Here is a 16,496-nt window from a genome sequence, read left to right as displayed (position 1 = left end):
TAGGCTATGGAAAGGCAAAGCAGTTTTCTGAACAGTTAATCTTCTCATTACTTATTTATCAGCATCTACATGAATAAAGTGATAAACTATTTCATGGAAATGTAAGAATTCTGATCACCAAATTCCTTTGTGTGTGTCTGTGTTTCCCCACACCAAGCAATTCTCAAAACACCATCTGGATGTCCTACAATTCAACTCAATTCTGACACATCTATCTGGAGATAGCATCAGATTCTACAAGTTAAGGGCTCAGTCCCACAAGACCGCCCTCCACTTCAGATGCCATTTGAAAACCCAGATTGTTACCTGTACTTCTGACCGGCTGGCAATAAATCAGAGGTTCCCAAGACTCCCTCCTTCCTTGGGTTCAGTTAATTTGCTAGAGTGGCTCACAGAACTCAGAGAAATATTTTATTTATCAGATTCTCATTTTATTATAAAAGGATCTAACTCAGGAACCTCGGGATGGAAGAGATGCATAAGGCAAGTAATGGTGAAAAGCTCAGAGCTTGCTTGCTCTCTCTGGGCACACTCTCCAAACCTTGTCCTTCTGGGCTTTTATGGAGACCTCATTACATAGGCACAATTGATTAAATCATCGGTCATTGGTGATCAATTCAACTTCCAGCCCCTTTACCCTTTCCTAGAGGTGGGTGTGGGGGGTGGGTGTGGGTAAGGGTTGGTGGGTGGATGGGAGGTTGGGACACAGGGTTGGTTCTCCTGGCAAACAGCCCCCATCCTTAGGTGCAATCCAAAAGTCACCTCATTAACATAACAAGACACCTGTACCTCTCTCATCACTTAGGAAATTCTGAGGGTTTTAGGATCTCTGTGCCAGGAATGGTGTCGAAGACCAAATATATATATTTCTTATAAATCACAATATCACAAAATGAGAAAATGCTTTTTTTTCTGTTCACTAAACTATCGTGTAGGGCACAAAATTAAGTTCTGTTGCAATAAATATGAATATAGAAGATTATGTCATGTTTATGTGGAACGTTTAGGTAGAAGAAAATATGTTGTAATTTACAAGTGATTTAGGGCTTGGTAAAAGTAAACAATTCACCTTGTTCCCACTGGTAGGACAGGGAATAATCTTAAACATCCTATTAATTTTTTTTCTGATGATAGAGAAATGCTTACTGAAGAAAATGGGAAATATAGAAAAGTATAAAAGATAAAAATCATTCATAATCTCATAACATTTCTGGTAATTTTATAAAATTAGAAATACCAGTAGTGGCTAAAAATAATTTTTTGTCTTTAAGACTTTCTATATTACTACTGTGAAAATAATTTTTGATCAAATTAAGACTTTAAATAGATCTTGAATATATTCTGAGTTAAAATCGTGTTCATTCTTGAATAAAAGTCATTCATGTTATTTTAGACATTTATTCATGCAGGAGAAACATTTTTATAATGACTAAGGCTAAAATCAAACAATTTGCTACTAAAAATATGCCACTAAGAGGAGACTCTACTTAAATTTCCTTATATAAGAGAAACAGAAATCATTTTAACCAAATGAAATTATTTTTTAAAATGACTGATTTGGTCTTATGTTTCCCACCAGCATTTTTACATTTGAATGAGAGCAGGAAATGTTTTCATCCTCAATCTTTCAACTTCAGCCTGTAGTATTGAAATCTGCTCAGCTTGTTCTTTTGAAATTTTTGTTAACTTTTGCTGTTGCATCATGTTTTCATATCGTTCTTTGGCAATCTTTTCACAAGTCAGTGTAGACCCTATCCCAGAAATGAAGAAGAAGGAATTATTTGGATTATTATCTATACTTTTAAATACAGAAACAGCACTCAGAATCAATTAAGCATATGGAACAAATACTGGTAGCTTTATAACCACTGTACAGATTTTAGGAATTATGATCACTTTTAAAGAAACTGACAGATGATTAAAGAAAACAGTCTTACCCACTGCATTACAGATGTCTTTTCTCTCTGAGACAGCCACCAGTTCTTCTCGTAAATTGCAGCTTAGGGTATAATTTGCTACATCTTTTTGATTGCTGCACCTTCTCAGTTTTTTAAGCAGCTTTTTGCATTTTTCCACATTCTTTTTGTGGGTCTGAAATTTTTGTTCCCATGACACCCCACAGAAATAATTTTGAAAAAAATATATTTTATAAAGACATTATTCTTAAATTTTAAATACATTGTCATCATTAGGACACCTTACCATCATATCCCTAGTACCTAGCATAATGCCTGCACATAGTAGGTACTTAAATTATTTGTTGAAAGATAGAATGGTATGTTAATACACATTTTTTAAAAAAATTGTATATTCTTAGAAATAAGAGTAGATTTAAAAAACACATAGCCTTGAGATTACTTTGTTTCCATCTTATAAATGTTAAACACTCAAAACTGAGCAGTTAGGCAATTAGGGTAAAACAAAGCCTTTACAATGCAAAGGAAACACTATCAACACTTGTACTACATAAATCATAACTTAATGTGAAACAGGAAATTCACCTACACTCTGATCTCTCCCAAGGGGTTAATTCAAATGTTAAAAGAAGTGCTTCACAACCTAAATGACTGACAGATGAATGGATGAAGAAGATGGGGTACATACATACAATGGAATATTACTCAGCCATTAAAAAGAATGAAATAATGCCATTTGCAGCAACATGGATGGACCTGGAGATTATCATACTAAGTGAAGTAAGTCAGACAGAGAAAGATAAATATAATATGATGTTGCTTATAGGCAGAATCTTAAAAAAATGATACAAATGAACTTATTTACAAAACAGAAACAGACTCACAGACTTAGAGAACAAACTTATGGTTACTGGGGGAAGAGAGAGAGGGATAGATTGGGAGGTTGGGATTGACATATACACACTGCTATATTTAAGATAGATAAGAAACAAGGACCTACTGTATAGCACAGGGAACTCTGCTCAATAGTCTGCAATAACCTAAATGGGAAAATAACTTGAAAAAGAATAGATACATGTATATGTGTAACTGAATCACTTTGCTGTACACCTGAAACTAACACAACACTGTTCATCAACTATACTCCAATATAAAATAAAAATTTAAAAAAAAGAAGTGCTTCAGGCTACCACATTGGTTACAGTTGCAAAGACACTATTTAGAGACCTCTAATTACATCCTGAATGTCAGTATAAAGACCAAGATTTTGGTAGGTTCTATTTGAATTCATGATCTGCAAACTATTACTTTGTTCAAATCATTCACAACTACTGGAATTATAATGATCAGTATCCTTGAGACCTACCTTATCTAAAACAGCAATGGTTTGCTCCATTATTCCAATCTGAATGGCAATCAGAGTCTCATAGTTTGGTTCATTTAGGTACTTTACGAGGAAAAAGAAAACCCCACAACATATGTAAGGATAGTTTTCTCTATTTCTTTCCGTAGACAATTTTATAAAGATTATCTTAGTTTTGAAAGTTACTGTTTCTCATAAAAATTATCTATCCAAGTTAGGATTGACTTGACTTTAAGTGTCATGCTATTTACTTGTATTTGGCTACTGATACACTCATCTATATACTAATAGTTACAAATGCCTAGTGTTTATTTTCTCATTCATTCATTCACTTATTCAACTCACCAAATATTTATTGTGTCTCATTTGAGACTGTCTCATTAAGTCCCATATTAACAATGTCCCAGTTAAAGATACTGAGGGAGATAAAAAAGATAGATAACATGACAGAGACTTCAAGAAAAAGAGAACATGTAGTATGATTGGTTGCCAGAATGTATGTAAGGTGACATGCAAATTAAAAGGTGGTTTGAGTTGGGCCATGGTTTCTCTGAACTGGGGAAATAAAAGGCTTTATGGATGAGGTGGCATTTAAACCAGACCGTGAAAAATAGATAGATTAGGGATGTGAAAAAAAAATGTGGAAAAATATTGCAGGTAGAAGAACCAGTATAAGCAAAGGCACAGAGGTAGAATCCTAGAAAATAAAATCAGTTTGGTTTGAGAATACTGATGTGTAAGAGGAACAGTGGGAATGAATTTCAAAAGATAGTTTGAAGGACACCGAACGCCACTAAAGGATTTCAGAATTCATGTGCCAGGTAAGAAGAGGAACTTCAAAATGTTTGAGCAGAGTAGTAATGTTATTAGACCTAAATAGGAATGTGACAGCAGTATACAGTATAATTAGAAGAGAAAAACCCAAGGTCAAGAGACTAGTTAGGAGATTATTATAAAATACTCTAAACCATTGAAAAGGAAGGACTGAAGCAAGGTAAAGGCAGTGGGCATAGAGAATGAGGGAGTAAATGGATAAACTAGTCAAGACTTGGAAGACAAGGGATAGAGAGGAATCAAAGAGGACAACTTTAACCCTGAATGAATGGCTGAAAGAACAGAAATAAGCAAAATAAGAAGAGGAGCTGTTGGGAGGTGGGAAATACAGAAATAGAGATTGAGAAAGGTCAGGTTCAGAGAGCTTAGATTGGAATTGAAATTTAATTGGAATCCAGAAAGCTTGGATGAGTTTTAGCAGTGATCATGAAAGTCAGAAAAAGAGAAATCATCAAAGGAGAGGGCATGGAAAGAAACACAGAGCTGAGGGCAGAATCTTAAAAATAGCTACACTTAAGAGAAACAAAAGAGAAATGAGGAAAAGAGGCAGAGTGGTCTGACATGTTGGAAGAAATACAGGAGAAAACAGGGATGATTAAAGCCAAAACAATGGGCAATTAAGAATGAAGATGGATGGACTTCCCTGGCGGTCCAGTGGTTAACACTCCGCGCTTCCACTGCAGGTTCAATCTCTGGTCAGGGAACTAAGATCCCACATGCCACGCGGCCAAAAAAAAAAGACGGACAAATGCTACAGGGATGGTTATGACTGGGAATGGGACCACTAGATTAGACAATTAGGAAATTCTTGGTGAACTGCAAAACAGAACTATACTACTGAATGGGTCACAAAGAACCGGAGGCAGCAAATGTAAACTACCAGAAGAAACAGACAGAATTCATAGTCACAGTATGAACTACTTCTGGCATAGAACATGCTTGACGTCACAGAGGCTTCTTATTAAATACTGGTTGAATGAATGAATATATTAATGAATGAAATTAAAATTATATCATGGGGGGCAGGGAGAATTTACCTTTTGACGATCTCTTGAAAAAAACAGCGTCTGAATATCCCAAGCCTTCTGATTTAGATCTTCCATTTCCATCTCCATTTTCTTATGTTCCCACTCGATCTGAAATATTCCTTTGTGGACTTCTTTACTTTCCATCATGCTAGCAACTTTCTTTTGTCCTTGAGTCTTAAAGAAAAAGTACATTCTGATATTCATATAATATGATACTGCATACAGAATACAGAATATTTGAAGCTGAATGCTTTTCTTAGAAAATACTTGGAATGAAGAGATAATTCTATCCTCTTTCTTAAAATGTAGTAGATATTAAAAAATTACTTGATGGGCACAATCTGATCACTATAAAGCATGGTAGTTACTAAACAGAAGGGATTATAAGATACATTTGAATGGCATAGCCAATTTACTTTTATGTCAGTGATTAGGCAGGAACTCCTCTTGCCATCACCAATCTACCAATCTGTATGCGTTTATACCCCTAGTCTGCCCTGCTTCCTGACACTATAGATAAAGGATTGTAATTTCATGCAGCTAGGCACAGCAGTATCTTGTTGGTAGCTAGTGGAAAAGCAAAAAAATTCAATGGGTTAAATATGATATTTAAACACCTAGATGTTTTGTACTTCATTTCAAATTGCCTACGTGAAGTTCAGGAATATTTTCATGGAGTTGTTCTCCCAGATTGCTAACAGTGAAAGTACTATGTCTCTAAAATAAATTTGTATGTGAGTTCCGTCAGTTAATGTTTTATATTTTTCCTCCCTTCTCCTTCAATAACTTAGCTTTTTCAAGTTCATGCCACTAGACTATACCAACTGCTACTCTTTCTAAAAATTATTTTCATCTTTTGGTCACTGCTTGGCCTCAGTTCCTTAAATTTCCCACTTTCAATGCTCTTTTCTCTATCTTGCTCAGCCACCCAGCTCCCATGATCATACCCTTGATCTTGTCATCGCCAGTTCCAAAATCTTAAGTTCAAGCATTTCTCTGGAGCAGTATTTCCCAAATGTGGGAAATATTGCCCCACCAGGGGACATTCAACTATGTTTGGGGACATTTTTGGCTGACATAACTGTAGGGGGGCATTGCTACTGGCATCTAGTGGGTAGAGGCCAGGGAGGCTGCTAAACTTCACACAATACACAGGACATCTCTCTCCAACAAATAATCACACAGCTCAAAATGTCAGTAGTGCTGAGGTTGAGAAACACTTCTGTCAAACTACCACATCTCCTCTATCCTTTCCTTTCAGTCAACTTTGTCATAAGATTTATTTATAGTCCTGGTCTCAATTTCCTCACTTCATATTGTTTCTTCAGCCATCACCAATTGAGCTCCTGCCACAACCCTCCACTAAGACTGCTCTTGTCAAGTAATTGACATAGTGCATGGTTCCCTCCTCCCTGGAACTGTTTCTCTCATGGTTTCTAGGTTTCCTTCCATCTCACTGGCAGCTCCTTCTCAGTCTCCTCACTTAAATCCTTCTCTGCTAGATCTTTCAGAGTTGGACTTCGGGTGTTGGCCCAAACGCCCTCCTCCTATCTACCCACTTCCTACATGGTCTCAAGCAATCTCGTGGCATAAATTATCTATATGCAGATATCTATATGTAATAATCCATATGCAGTTAAATATATGTGATCTACATATAGAACACTCCTAAATATATATCTCAACCCTGAATTCTGGCTATTATATATTTCCACTGGGGTGTTCTATAGGTATCTCAAATTTAACAAAAGCGAACATTCTTCATCCTATGTCCCCAGCCAAGGCTACATCTCCCCAGTCTTTCTCATGTCAGCGAATGACACCATCACCTTCTCAGTTGCTCAAAAGCCAAAATATTAAGATTTATTCTTGATCCCTCTCTTTACCTGACCCTTCACATTCAGTCCATCAACAAATCTGATGATTGTTGCTCCTACCCTAACAACAAAAATTGAAGGAGAATTTAAACTTCCTGAGATAAACAAAAACTGAGGGAGTCCATCATTTCTAGACTGCTCTACAAGAATTGCTAAAGGGAGTCCTTCAAGCTGAAATAAAAAGCAAGTAGATAGTAACTCAAAGCCAGAAGAAAAAAAAAAAAACAACTAAATAAAAAATGTAACTACATAGGTAAATATAAGAGCCAGTATTCTTGTATTTTGGGTTGTAAGTACTCTATTTTTCCTGTGTGGTTTAAAAGGAAAATGCATAAAATAATAATTTAAAATCTATGTTAATGGACACGTAGTATATAAAGATGTAATTCATGATAATAATAACATACTGGGGGAGAAACAGAGCTCCATGGAAGCAGAGATTTGCATACTACTGAAACTAAGTTGGTGTTAATTTGAACTAGTCTGTTATAAAATTAAGATGTCAATTGTAATTCCCAGGGGTAACCACTAAGCAAGCATATGAAAAAGGAAATGTATAGGGAAAAGGAAAAGAGAAGGGGATCAGAATGGTACTCTGCAAAAAACTCCAATTATATACTAGAGAAAGCAATAATGGAGGGACTGAACAAACACAAAATATGATATGCAGAAAACAAATATCAAAATGGCAGCAGTAAGTTCTTCTTTACCAATAATTACGTTCAATGTAAATGCATTAAAGCCTACAATTAAAAGGCAAAGATAGACACAATGGATTAAAAAAAGATCCAATAATATTCTGTCTAGAAGAGACTCACTTTAGATCCAATGACACAAGTAGTTAAAGGTGAAAGGATGGAAAGATATCTTCCATGCAAACTGTAACCAAAAAACAGCTGGAATAGTTATACTAACATCAGACAAAATAAACTTTAACACAAAAATTGTCTTTTATATGATGATAGAAGGCCAATCCTTCAAGAATATATAACAACTATAAACATATATGCACCTAAAAACAGCTTCAAAATATATGAAACAAAAATTGACAGAGTTGAAGGAGAAATAGACATTTTAATAACCATAATTGGAGACTTCAATATCTTACTTCCACTAATGGACGGAACAAGTACATAGATCAATATAGAAATAGAGGATTTGAACACTATAAATTAATTAGACATAAGAGACATATACAGAATTCATCACTCAGTGACAGCAGAATACACATTATTTGCAAGTGCAAATGGAACATTCTCAAATACAGATCACATGTTAGGCCATAAAATGAATCCTAATACATTTTAAAGATGGAAATCATACAAAGTATCTGCTCTGACCACAAGGGAATGAAACTAGAAATCAATAACAGAAAGAAAACTGGAATATTTACAAATATGTGGAAATTCAAACCCACATTATTAAATAATCAGTGAGGTCAAAAAAGAAATAAGGGATATTAGAAAATACTTTGAAATGAATCTAAGTGAAGATGTAACATACCAGAACTTATACAAATCCTTCTCAAACACTTAACAAAAAATTGAAAAGGAGGGAATATTTCCAAACATTTTATGAGGCCAACATTACACTGCTTGATTATCAAAGCCAAACAAAGACACCACAAGAAGAGAAAATTACAGGTCAATATCCTTGATGAACATGGATGCCAAAATCATGAACAAAATATTAGCAAACCAAAGTCAACAGTACATTAAAAGGATCACACACACACACACACACACACACACACACACACTCCTAGACATATGTTCAAACTGCTGAAAACCAAAGATAAAGAGAAAAATCTCAAAGGCAGACACATTATTTTAAGAGGAACAAATATTAAAAAAATATAGTAGGCATCTTGTCAGAAGTTCCGTAAGCCAGAAGAAGATGAACACCTTTAAAGTGAAAAGAATGAGAGGGAGAAAGAAAGAATCTGTCAATCCAGGGAACCCAGCAAAATAGCTTTCAATAATAGAGGTGAATCAATTTCAGACAAGGAAAAACAGAGAGAATTTATTACCAACAGACTTGCAATTCAGTTGTTAAAAGAAGTTTTTTAAGTAGAAGGTATATAATACAAGACAGAAACTTCAATCTACACAAAGAAAGATCTCTTGAAATAGTGAAATTGAAGGGGAATAGAAAATGCTTTTTTCTTATTTTCATCACTCTAAAAGATAACTATCTACAGCAACAATAATAATATATTGTGGGTTAAGAGCATTTATAAAAGTAATGTGTATAGCGACATTAGCACATAATTCCCAAATAGCACAAAATCCTCAAATATTTGGAAATTAAATAACACACTTCTAAATAACCCACAACTTCTAATAGGAAGTTACAAGGGAAATTAGATAATAATTTAAATGGAAAGAAAATAAAAATACAAAATATCAAAATTTGCAGAATGCAGCTAAAATAGTGCTTAGAAGGCAATTTATAACATTAAATGTTTATATCAGAAAACAAGCAAGGTCTGAAATCAATTCTCTAAGCTTATCAAACTTATCATTAGGTGAGGAGATTGACTCTAACAAAATAATAGTATGTATATTAGGATGAACTTTTAACTCCGTGGTCCTGAACTTCTTTTACCCTAGAATTACCTGGCAAGCTTTTAAGAAATATCCATGCTTAGGGGTGGGGTCTGGACACATTTGTAAACTTGTTCAGGTGATTCTAATGTAGAGTCAGAGTTAGCAACCACTGGTTCAACTGAATGAAAATGATTTACCATAGAAATGGGAGAATATGAAAAATATTTGGCACAGCAGGTGATATGTTGGTTTTTTCTCCTTAAAGCGTGATAATTACCCGAATCACAGAATTCAAGTCTTCAATTATATTCTTGTTGATGAGGATTGCATCAGAATAATCCAGCAGTAACTGGAAATTCTCCAGTTCTACTTGCCCTTGTTTAAGGAGGATTTGGATTGTCAAATTCAACTGGAATTTCACTTTGTCTTCCTGTAATCTAAATTGAAAAAGACTTTAAACTAAGTAGTTGTAATATATTCATATTCCAAATTTCATCTATCATCTGATATATAAATTTGATAAAATATATCTGATATAAAAATTGAATATAAAATTCAAAATTAATTTTCCTTAAGTTGAAGGAAAACATGCTGGAGATTAATGTGGAAAATATTTTCCCAATGACAAGCTTTCCTAGAGGTCTCTATGGTACCTCTTCTTACTGATGTGGAATTACACTTGGGCTGCTCAAAGAATGGTATGGACAGAAACACATTCATAAAGTTTTACTTCATGATTAAGAAAAGGTTAATATGGTTTTGAATGTAAGTGGAAAAAATAGAGATGCTACCAAATAACAAATCTGTTAAAGTTCTGACTTTATATACTGATCTCTGATATTATATTAACAATGTTTAATCTGCATGCTACTTATCAAATCTATTTTTAGGTAATTCATATTCCTACTTGTCACCTAGATCTGAAAGTGATGTTTAATGATGAATTTGGGAACATCAGAGAAGTATTTATCAATGTGGCTGTAAATATGGCCCAAAGTGAAGCAAGTACTTAAAACAGTATCCCAATTACTCTGGAAAATACAACAAGCTCCCTTGAAGAAAAAATATTAGCTGCTTAGGCATCTACATGGAAATTTCTTGGACATCTACTTAATTTTCCACACAGTTTGCTTGTGTGGCTTGAGCTTAAAAGTACTTACCAGCAGAAACATGTTCTTTGTATTTTCAGGTGGAAGGAGATTAAAATAAAAGATTTTCCCCAAATTTGCCTATTTGATTAAGTCACAGGAATGTGAGGTATAGTATAGAAATATAGTCAATAAAATTGTCATAACTTTGTGTGACGATAGATGGTAACGACTTATCATGGAGATAATTGAGTAATGTATAGGAATATCAAATCACTGTGTTGTGCATCTGAAACTAATTTTGTAAGTCAATTATGCTTCAAATTTTTAAAAAGGGAAAAAAAGAAATTGAAGAGTAAAAAAAAAAACTTGACTATTTGCAGTAAGAACAGTGGAGCATGTAGGCAAATTTCATTCTGAAATAAGGTCTTATGTAACAAAATGCACTTTCTCAAAGAGAAGTTATAAAGCCATGAATATAGGTAAGCCAGTGCCAGCTGTAAACCAGTGAGTCAGCATTCTCTCCCCATGATAACACAACCTAATTTAGCCCTAGATTTTGAATAAAAGAACATGAGTGAAAGGTTCAAATTACAGGATGAGCTCATGGAACACTTTTTCAATGTCATGTTGCACCTTCTCGTCATCCTCAGTTCTCCTCTGGAGGAAAGCCGCCATTTCTATTAAGCCAGCTGCTTTCTGCTTTACCTGGAGAAACCAAACCACCAACATCTCAGAACATACGGAGCTTTAGAAATAAAAGCAAACTAATTTTACAGAACTTTAAAAAATATACATCTTTTAACTTTGTTACAAAACCTTAACAAGTCCAACTTTCTCAGAAATAAACAAAAATTTAAATCCTGCCATTATGTAATATAAGAACCCCAAAACTTACATGGTACATCCCATGAACAATTAGAAAAGTATTGCTTCTCACTGAAAGACAATATGCAAGCAACTAGAATTTTTCTTATATCTTATCATCTTAGATAAAGTTTTACAATCATAGATACTTTAACAAAAATATGACAGCCTGACGCATGCTGGCACACAGTTTAGGTAATCTGGCGGCAGGGCCGGGGGGCAAGGTGTGGTCAAGAAGCAGCAAGAGGAAGGAGCCTCTTCCCAATTAAACACACTCTCAAACTGCTACCCTTTGTTACATTAACAAAATATTCTAGCAAAACTATAAAGCTGATTCTGGTGAAATATAATTCTTCTATGTAAAAAGGGACGAGGACTACTCAGGACCAGAGCAGACAGGAGAAGCTGTATCTACAATAGTGTTGTCCAAGAGAAATGTCACGTGAGCCATCCATGCAAGCCACATATGTAATTTTTAATTTTGTAGGAGCCACATTATACAAGTGAAATGAAACAGATGAAATTAATTTTATTATCTTATTTAACACAATATATCCAAAACATTATCATTTCAACCTGTAAGGAATATAAAAAATATTAAGACATTTTCCATTCTTTTTTCATGCTAAGTCTTCTAAATCTGTGTGTATTTTCTAGTTACAGCATGTCTCAATTAGGACTGTCCACATTCATTTCAAGTAAAAAATAACCCCATGTGACTAGTGGCCATCAATTTGGCTCTACAAGTACTTAGCCCTCAATAGGACTGAGGTTAATATTTTATTTCTTTATCATTATTATATATATATATATTTTTTTTTTTTTTTTTTTTTTTGCGGTATGCGGGCCTCTCACTGTTGTGGCCTCTCCCGTTGCGGAGCACAGGCTCCGGACGCGCAGGCCCAGCCGCTCCGCGGCACGTGGGATCCTCCCGGACCGGGGCACGAACCCGTGTCCCCTGCATCGGCAGGCGGATTCTCAACCACTGCGCCACCAGGGAAGCCCTCTTTATCATTATTATTAATATTACTAACTACTACCCTAGTGGAAAAACCTAAATAACTAGCTTTTCTAGAAGCACTGACCACCATAGACTATATATTTGATACTAGTACACTAAATGAAATGAAATAAAATAGTAAAATGTTATTATATACTTTCTGTTCATTTTCCACTTTCGCTCGTCTGGTCATGCAGAAATGTTCCCAGACGGAGGGGTCCAAACCTTCTGGCATGTTATTAATACTGTCCAAGTCATCCATGGCTTTCATTAACTGGGCAAAGGCATCCTCATTCAATTTCCCAGATCCTGGTCGCTCTCCAAAAGGCACAAGACTGGTCGTATCTGAGTGCACTTTTTGTTTGTGAATCCTGGTATTACCGATAAAAGCTCATCAACCTTTCACGTTCTCACATACAAAAAAAAAATCACTGTTAAATTAACATAACCCTTAGCAGAGGTGTGACACGGCATGACAGTTTCCTGTGGCTAGTGGGTGGATTACCCCAAAGAGAAAAGCACCCACTTGGACCTTCCTCCGTCCTCTCTGGATCCCCAGACATGACCTCAGCTGAACTATAGATGTCCCCAGTTGCTGTCAGCACTGGCAGCTTTACCTGCACTAGAAAATATCTCCCTTCTGGGCATTTTAAGCAGGTAAGTAAATGCCTGAGGGAAGCGTGGATGTCCCCGGGTTCTGCCCCATACATCCTCTGCTGGTATCCTTGTTGCAGGTGAGTAGCCTGGAAAATGTTCAGATATATGTGCAACTGGAGCAGTGCCTCTCTTAATCTACTTTAATGGATTAGTTTTGTTTCCCTGGCCTGCAGCTGGGAAGAGAAGGGTACAGAGATTTGTACCAGGCACTCACTCTCAAGCTGATTTACAATACGCCGTGAAGTTACTATTGTTATCCTTTTTTTCTAGATGAAGGAAGTGAGGCTCTGAGAGCAGTGGCTGGCCAAGGCCACAGGTCTGATAGATGTGGAGTTAGGATTTAAAGCTAATTCTGTTGGACAATAGAGTTTATGCTTTTTCCACTGCTGCCTCCCAGTAGATGGGAGGTCTCAACTCACTTCTTTCTTCACAGGCTTATGTAACTCACTCCTTTAGAAATAGGGAAACAAAGACATAAGGCTTATTCTAGGCTGAATTCCTCAGGTTGCATGTAACCTGTCAAAGATGAGAGAATGAGTTTGCATCTCAGACACAAATGTGCCTATATCTTTGAGACAAACTCCATGATTCCTACATTATGTCTGATTAAAAATTATGGAAATCTGAATTGATAAAAATTTGGAAATCTGTGAAATGTAATTCTAATGCTACTCTTGGTATAAAAATCAGATATTTTAGAACTCTTCTGATAATGGTTATTTTCAATCATTTATACTAGCATTTTTCAAACTTTGTCTTGAACACAAATCACATGAGATGCTCTGAGGAAAGGGTATTTGTGGTCGAATAAGTCTGGAAAACATTTCCTACTCTATTTCTTATACTTGGGGATGCAAAGGCTACAAAAAGTTCTGAAATGTTCTTCAGTAAAGAAAATCTTTTAACTTTATCTTTTTCAACCCAGTATTTCCTTAAACTTATTTTGTCCTGGAAGACTTTTATGTGTAATTCCAATTCATACTGCAAGGGACTCATACTTGCTGGAACACATCTTGGGAAAAACAGTTTATAAATCTGTCTGCCATTTGTGTCTTACGAGGAACTACCTTCATGTATAAAATAGAAGCTATAATAGCACTATGATTACCTAGATACTTAACTATTTTTAAATAGTAAAAAAGAAATCCTTAGTCTTCATTGCCTACTGTAAGATATAAGAATGATCTTTAACAAACTGAGTTATGATCAAGACACTTGAACATTTTCACATAAAAGATGTTACACTTAATATTATGAACTAATCGGGAGAAAAAGCTGACATCTAATAACGCTTACAATTTTTTTTCTCAGAAACATGATAGCAAAGAGGAAACAAACCTTGGTCGGCGTTTAAAAAGTTTGTAGAGTATATCCACCTGATGACTGGGAATTTCAGAAAATTCCTTTTTAAAGCTGCGATCTAGAACCTAAGGGAAAACATATCATTGACAGGATTGCAACTTTGCTCAGAAGGCTTATATTTGTTGACAATACTCTTTAAAATATAGGTTGTATCACTTTGATTTTAAAAATCCATGAAAACTTGGTTTATAACCTTGTTAGAGGGTGACCACTCACTGTGCAAGGATTTAACAAAGATTTACTTTGAACAAGAAGCACCTCAGTAAATTTAAAACATTACTTCATATAAGAGGTCTTAGAAATCATTCAGAACTGAAGTTTCACAAAATGATATTTACCTGTAAAACATTCAAGTTACCTCTATTTTATTCCATTCTGTTCTATTCTATTCATCTGTTTGCTTTTCTATCCTATTCTTTTACATTATAAATCTGTTGATCATAGCCTACTAAATTGATTTCATAACCAACTAATGGGGCTTGCAACCTGAAGTTCAAAAAGCTCCAAAGTCTAGGTGAGCCCTCTCTTTTTCGTACAAGAGAGAGCTTAAACGAGAGAAGTTTACAAAAATTTATTTTACACAGTGATTTTTAGAAATACACAGTGGCAGAGAATGAAGTACACCCATAACTGTGAATTACAGTAGGAGAAAAATCTATGAGGAAATTAAATTATATCCCTCTTAATCTTCCCCAAATCCAGGTAGCAGCAACTCTATTGCAGTAGCGAGTGGGTGAGACAACAGCTCTCACTTTGTCTTCCGCCAGTAAGTTGTTGTAGTGTTCCTTGTACGTATCGAGGTCTTCTCTAGCTTTCTGGATGGCCTCTGTAGTCTGGCTCTATAATAACATCGGGAATAGAAGATTGGAACTGGAGATTTTTCAGGATAAACAAAAATACTGGGGATACTGAAAAGAACAAGGAATTCCCTAGTACAAGATAAATGTGAAGTGAAGTATCGATTACAGATAACATTCACAGAAGAAAGTAAACTGACTGGAGACTGAAAGGACAAACATCCAGTCACCTGTTTCGAAGGGTAGCCAGCTCTGTATGTGAGTGTGTAAGTGACTAGGGAGCACGCTACACTCTTGGCAGGGCAGTATGGATGATGAAATTGCACAGGCTTGGGAGTCATATGGACCTTGGTTCTGAGAGACTGAATATATAAATGGACAACGGCTAGACTGTATATAAAGATAGAGCCCTGATCCATAGCCTACAACCAGCCAGGAAGTGAAACCACAGCCTCTGCAGCGATCGGCCCTAAACTGCCAGGACTTGATCAATAACTTTCAGCTTTCCTAATTTTTGCCACTATTTTCAACTTAGAACCAACCAGAGAAAGCCAAAGCTGCTTCCCAAACCAAGCACAGAGGTTGCCAAGCTTCTAATTAACTTGCCCCAGGCTTCTCCATGCCAACAACTTTGAATCAGGGTATAGCTGAAGCCCTCTCTTCTTTTCATTAGAAAACTTTCTCATCCCCCTGCCTGCCTTTGAGTGTCTGCCAAACACAAGTGATGGTGGCTGATTCCCTTACTATACCAAGCTCTAAATAAACAGTCTGCTTATTCTCATTTGGAGGGTCTTCACTTATATCTACAGTTCCAATTTCTGGTATGTTACACACTAGTGAGTGACTTGGCCTGTTACCAGTCTCTCTGAGATGGACTCCTCATCTACAAAAGAAATCCCATACTCTGTAGGGTTGTTATGAGTAGGGTTGTATTTAGAAGGTGCTTTGCATATGCTCTTTAACAGACTCTTGGCAACCATAATTACATATGTCATTTGATACTTTATATCATTCATTCATAAATGTCATTTATTCATACTAATAAAAGCTGACATATTTTGAAAATTATTATGTGACATGTATTTTGTGTTCATTGTCTCTTTAATGAAACATATCTGTGAATGCTCCTATTTGAGTTTTTCAAAATATGACAGCTTT

General features: G+C 35.6%; 1 protein-coding gene across 1 annotated transcript in view; it reads right to left on the bottom strand.

The window, feature by feature from the left end:
- Positions 1-1,584: 1,584 nt before the first annotated feature.
- CFAP43 (cilia and flagella associated protein 43) overlaps positions 1,585-16,496 on the bottom strand; it is a 105,459-nt gene continuing 90,547 nt past the window's right edge. Inside the window, exons 30-38 of the mRNA XM_059054358.2 lie at positions 15,294-15,380; positions 14,518-14,606; positions 12,680-12,893; positions 11,251-11,363; positions 9,845-10,004; positions 5,151-5,315; positions 3,283-3,363; positions 1,938-2,091; positions 1,585-1,751 (exon numbers count right to left, since the gene is read on the bottom strand). Of these exons, the coding sequence (XP_058910341.1) occupies positions 1,585-1,751; positions 1,938-2,091; positions 3,283-3,363; positions 5,151-5,315; positions 9,845-10,004; positions 11,251-11,363; positions 12,680-12,893; positions 14,518-14,606; positions 15,294-15,380 (1,230 nt within the window). The remainder of the gene's footprint in view (positions 1,752-1,937; positions 2,092-3,282; positions 3,364-5,150; positions 5,316-9,844; positions 10,005-11,250; positions 11,364-12,679; positions 12,894-14,517; positions 14,607-15,293; positions 15,381-16,496) is intronic.

The sequence above is a fragment of the Kogia breviceps genome, chromosome 2 (assembly GCF_026419965.1).
Source record: "Kogia breviceps isolate mKogBre1 chromosome 2, mKogBre1 haplotype 1, whole genome shotgun sequence".
NCBI lineage: Eukaryota > Metazoa > Chordata > Mammalia > Artiodactyla > Physeteridae > Kogia > Kogia breviceps.
The sequence above is the reverse complement of the archived record's forward strand: the minus strand, read 5'-3'. Positions and strand labels throughout refer to the sequence as shown.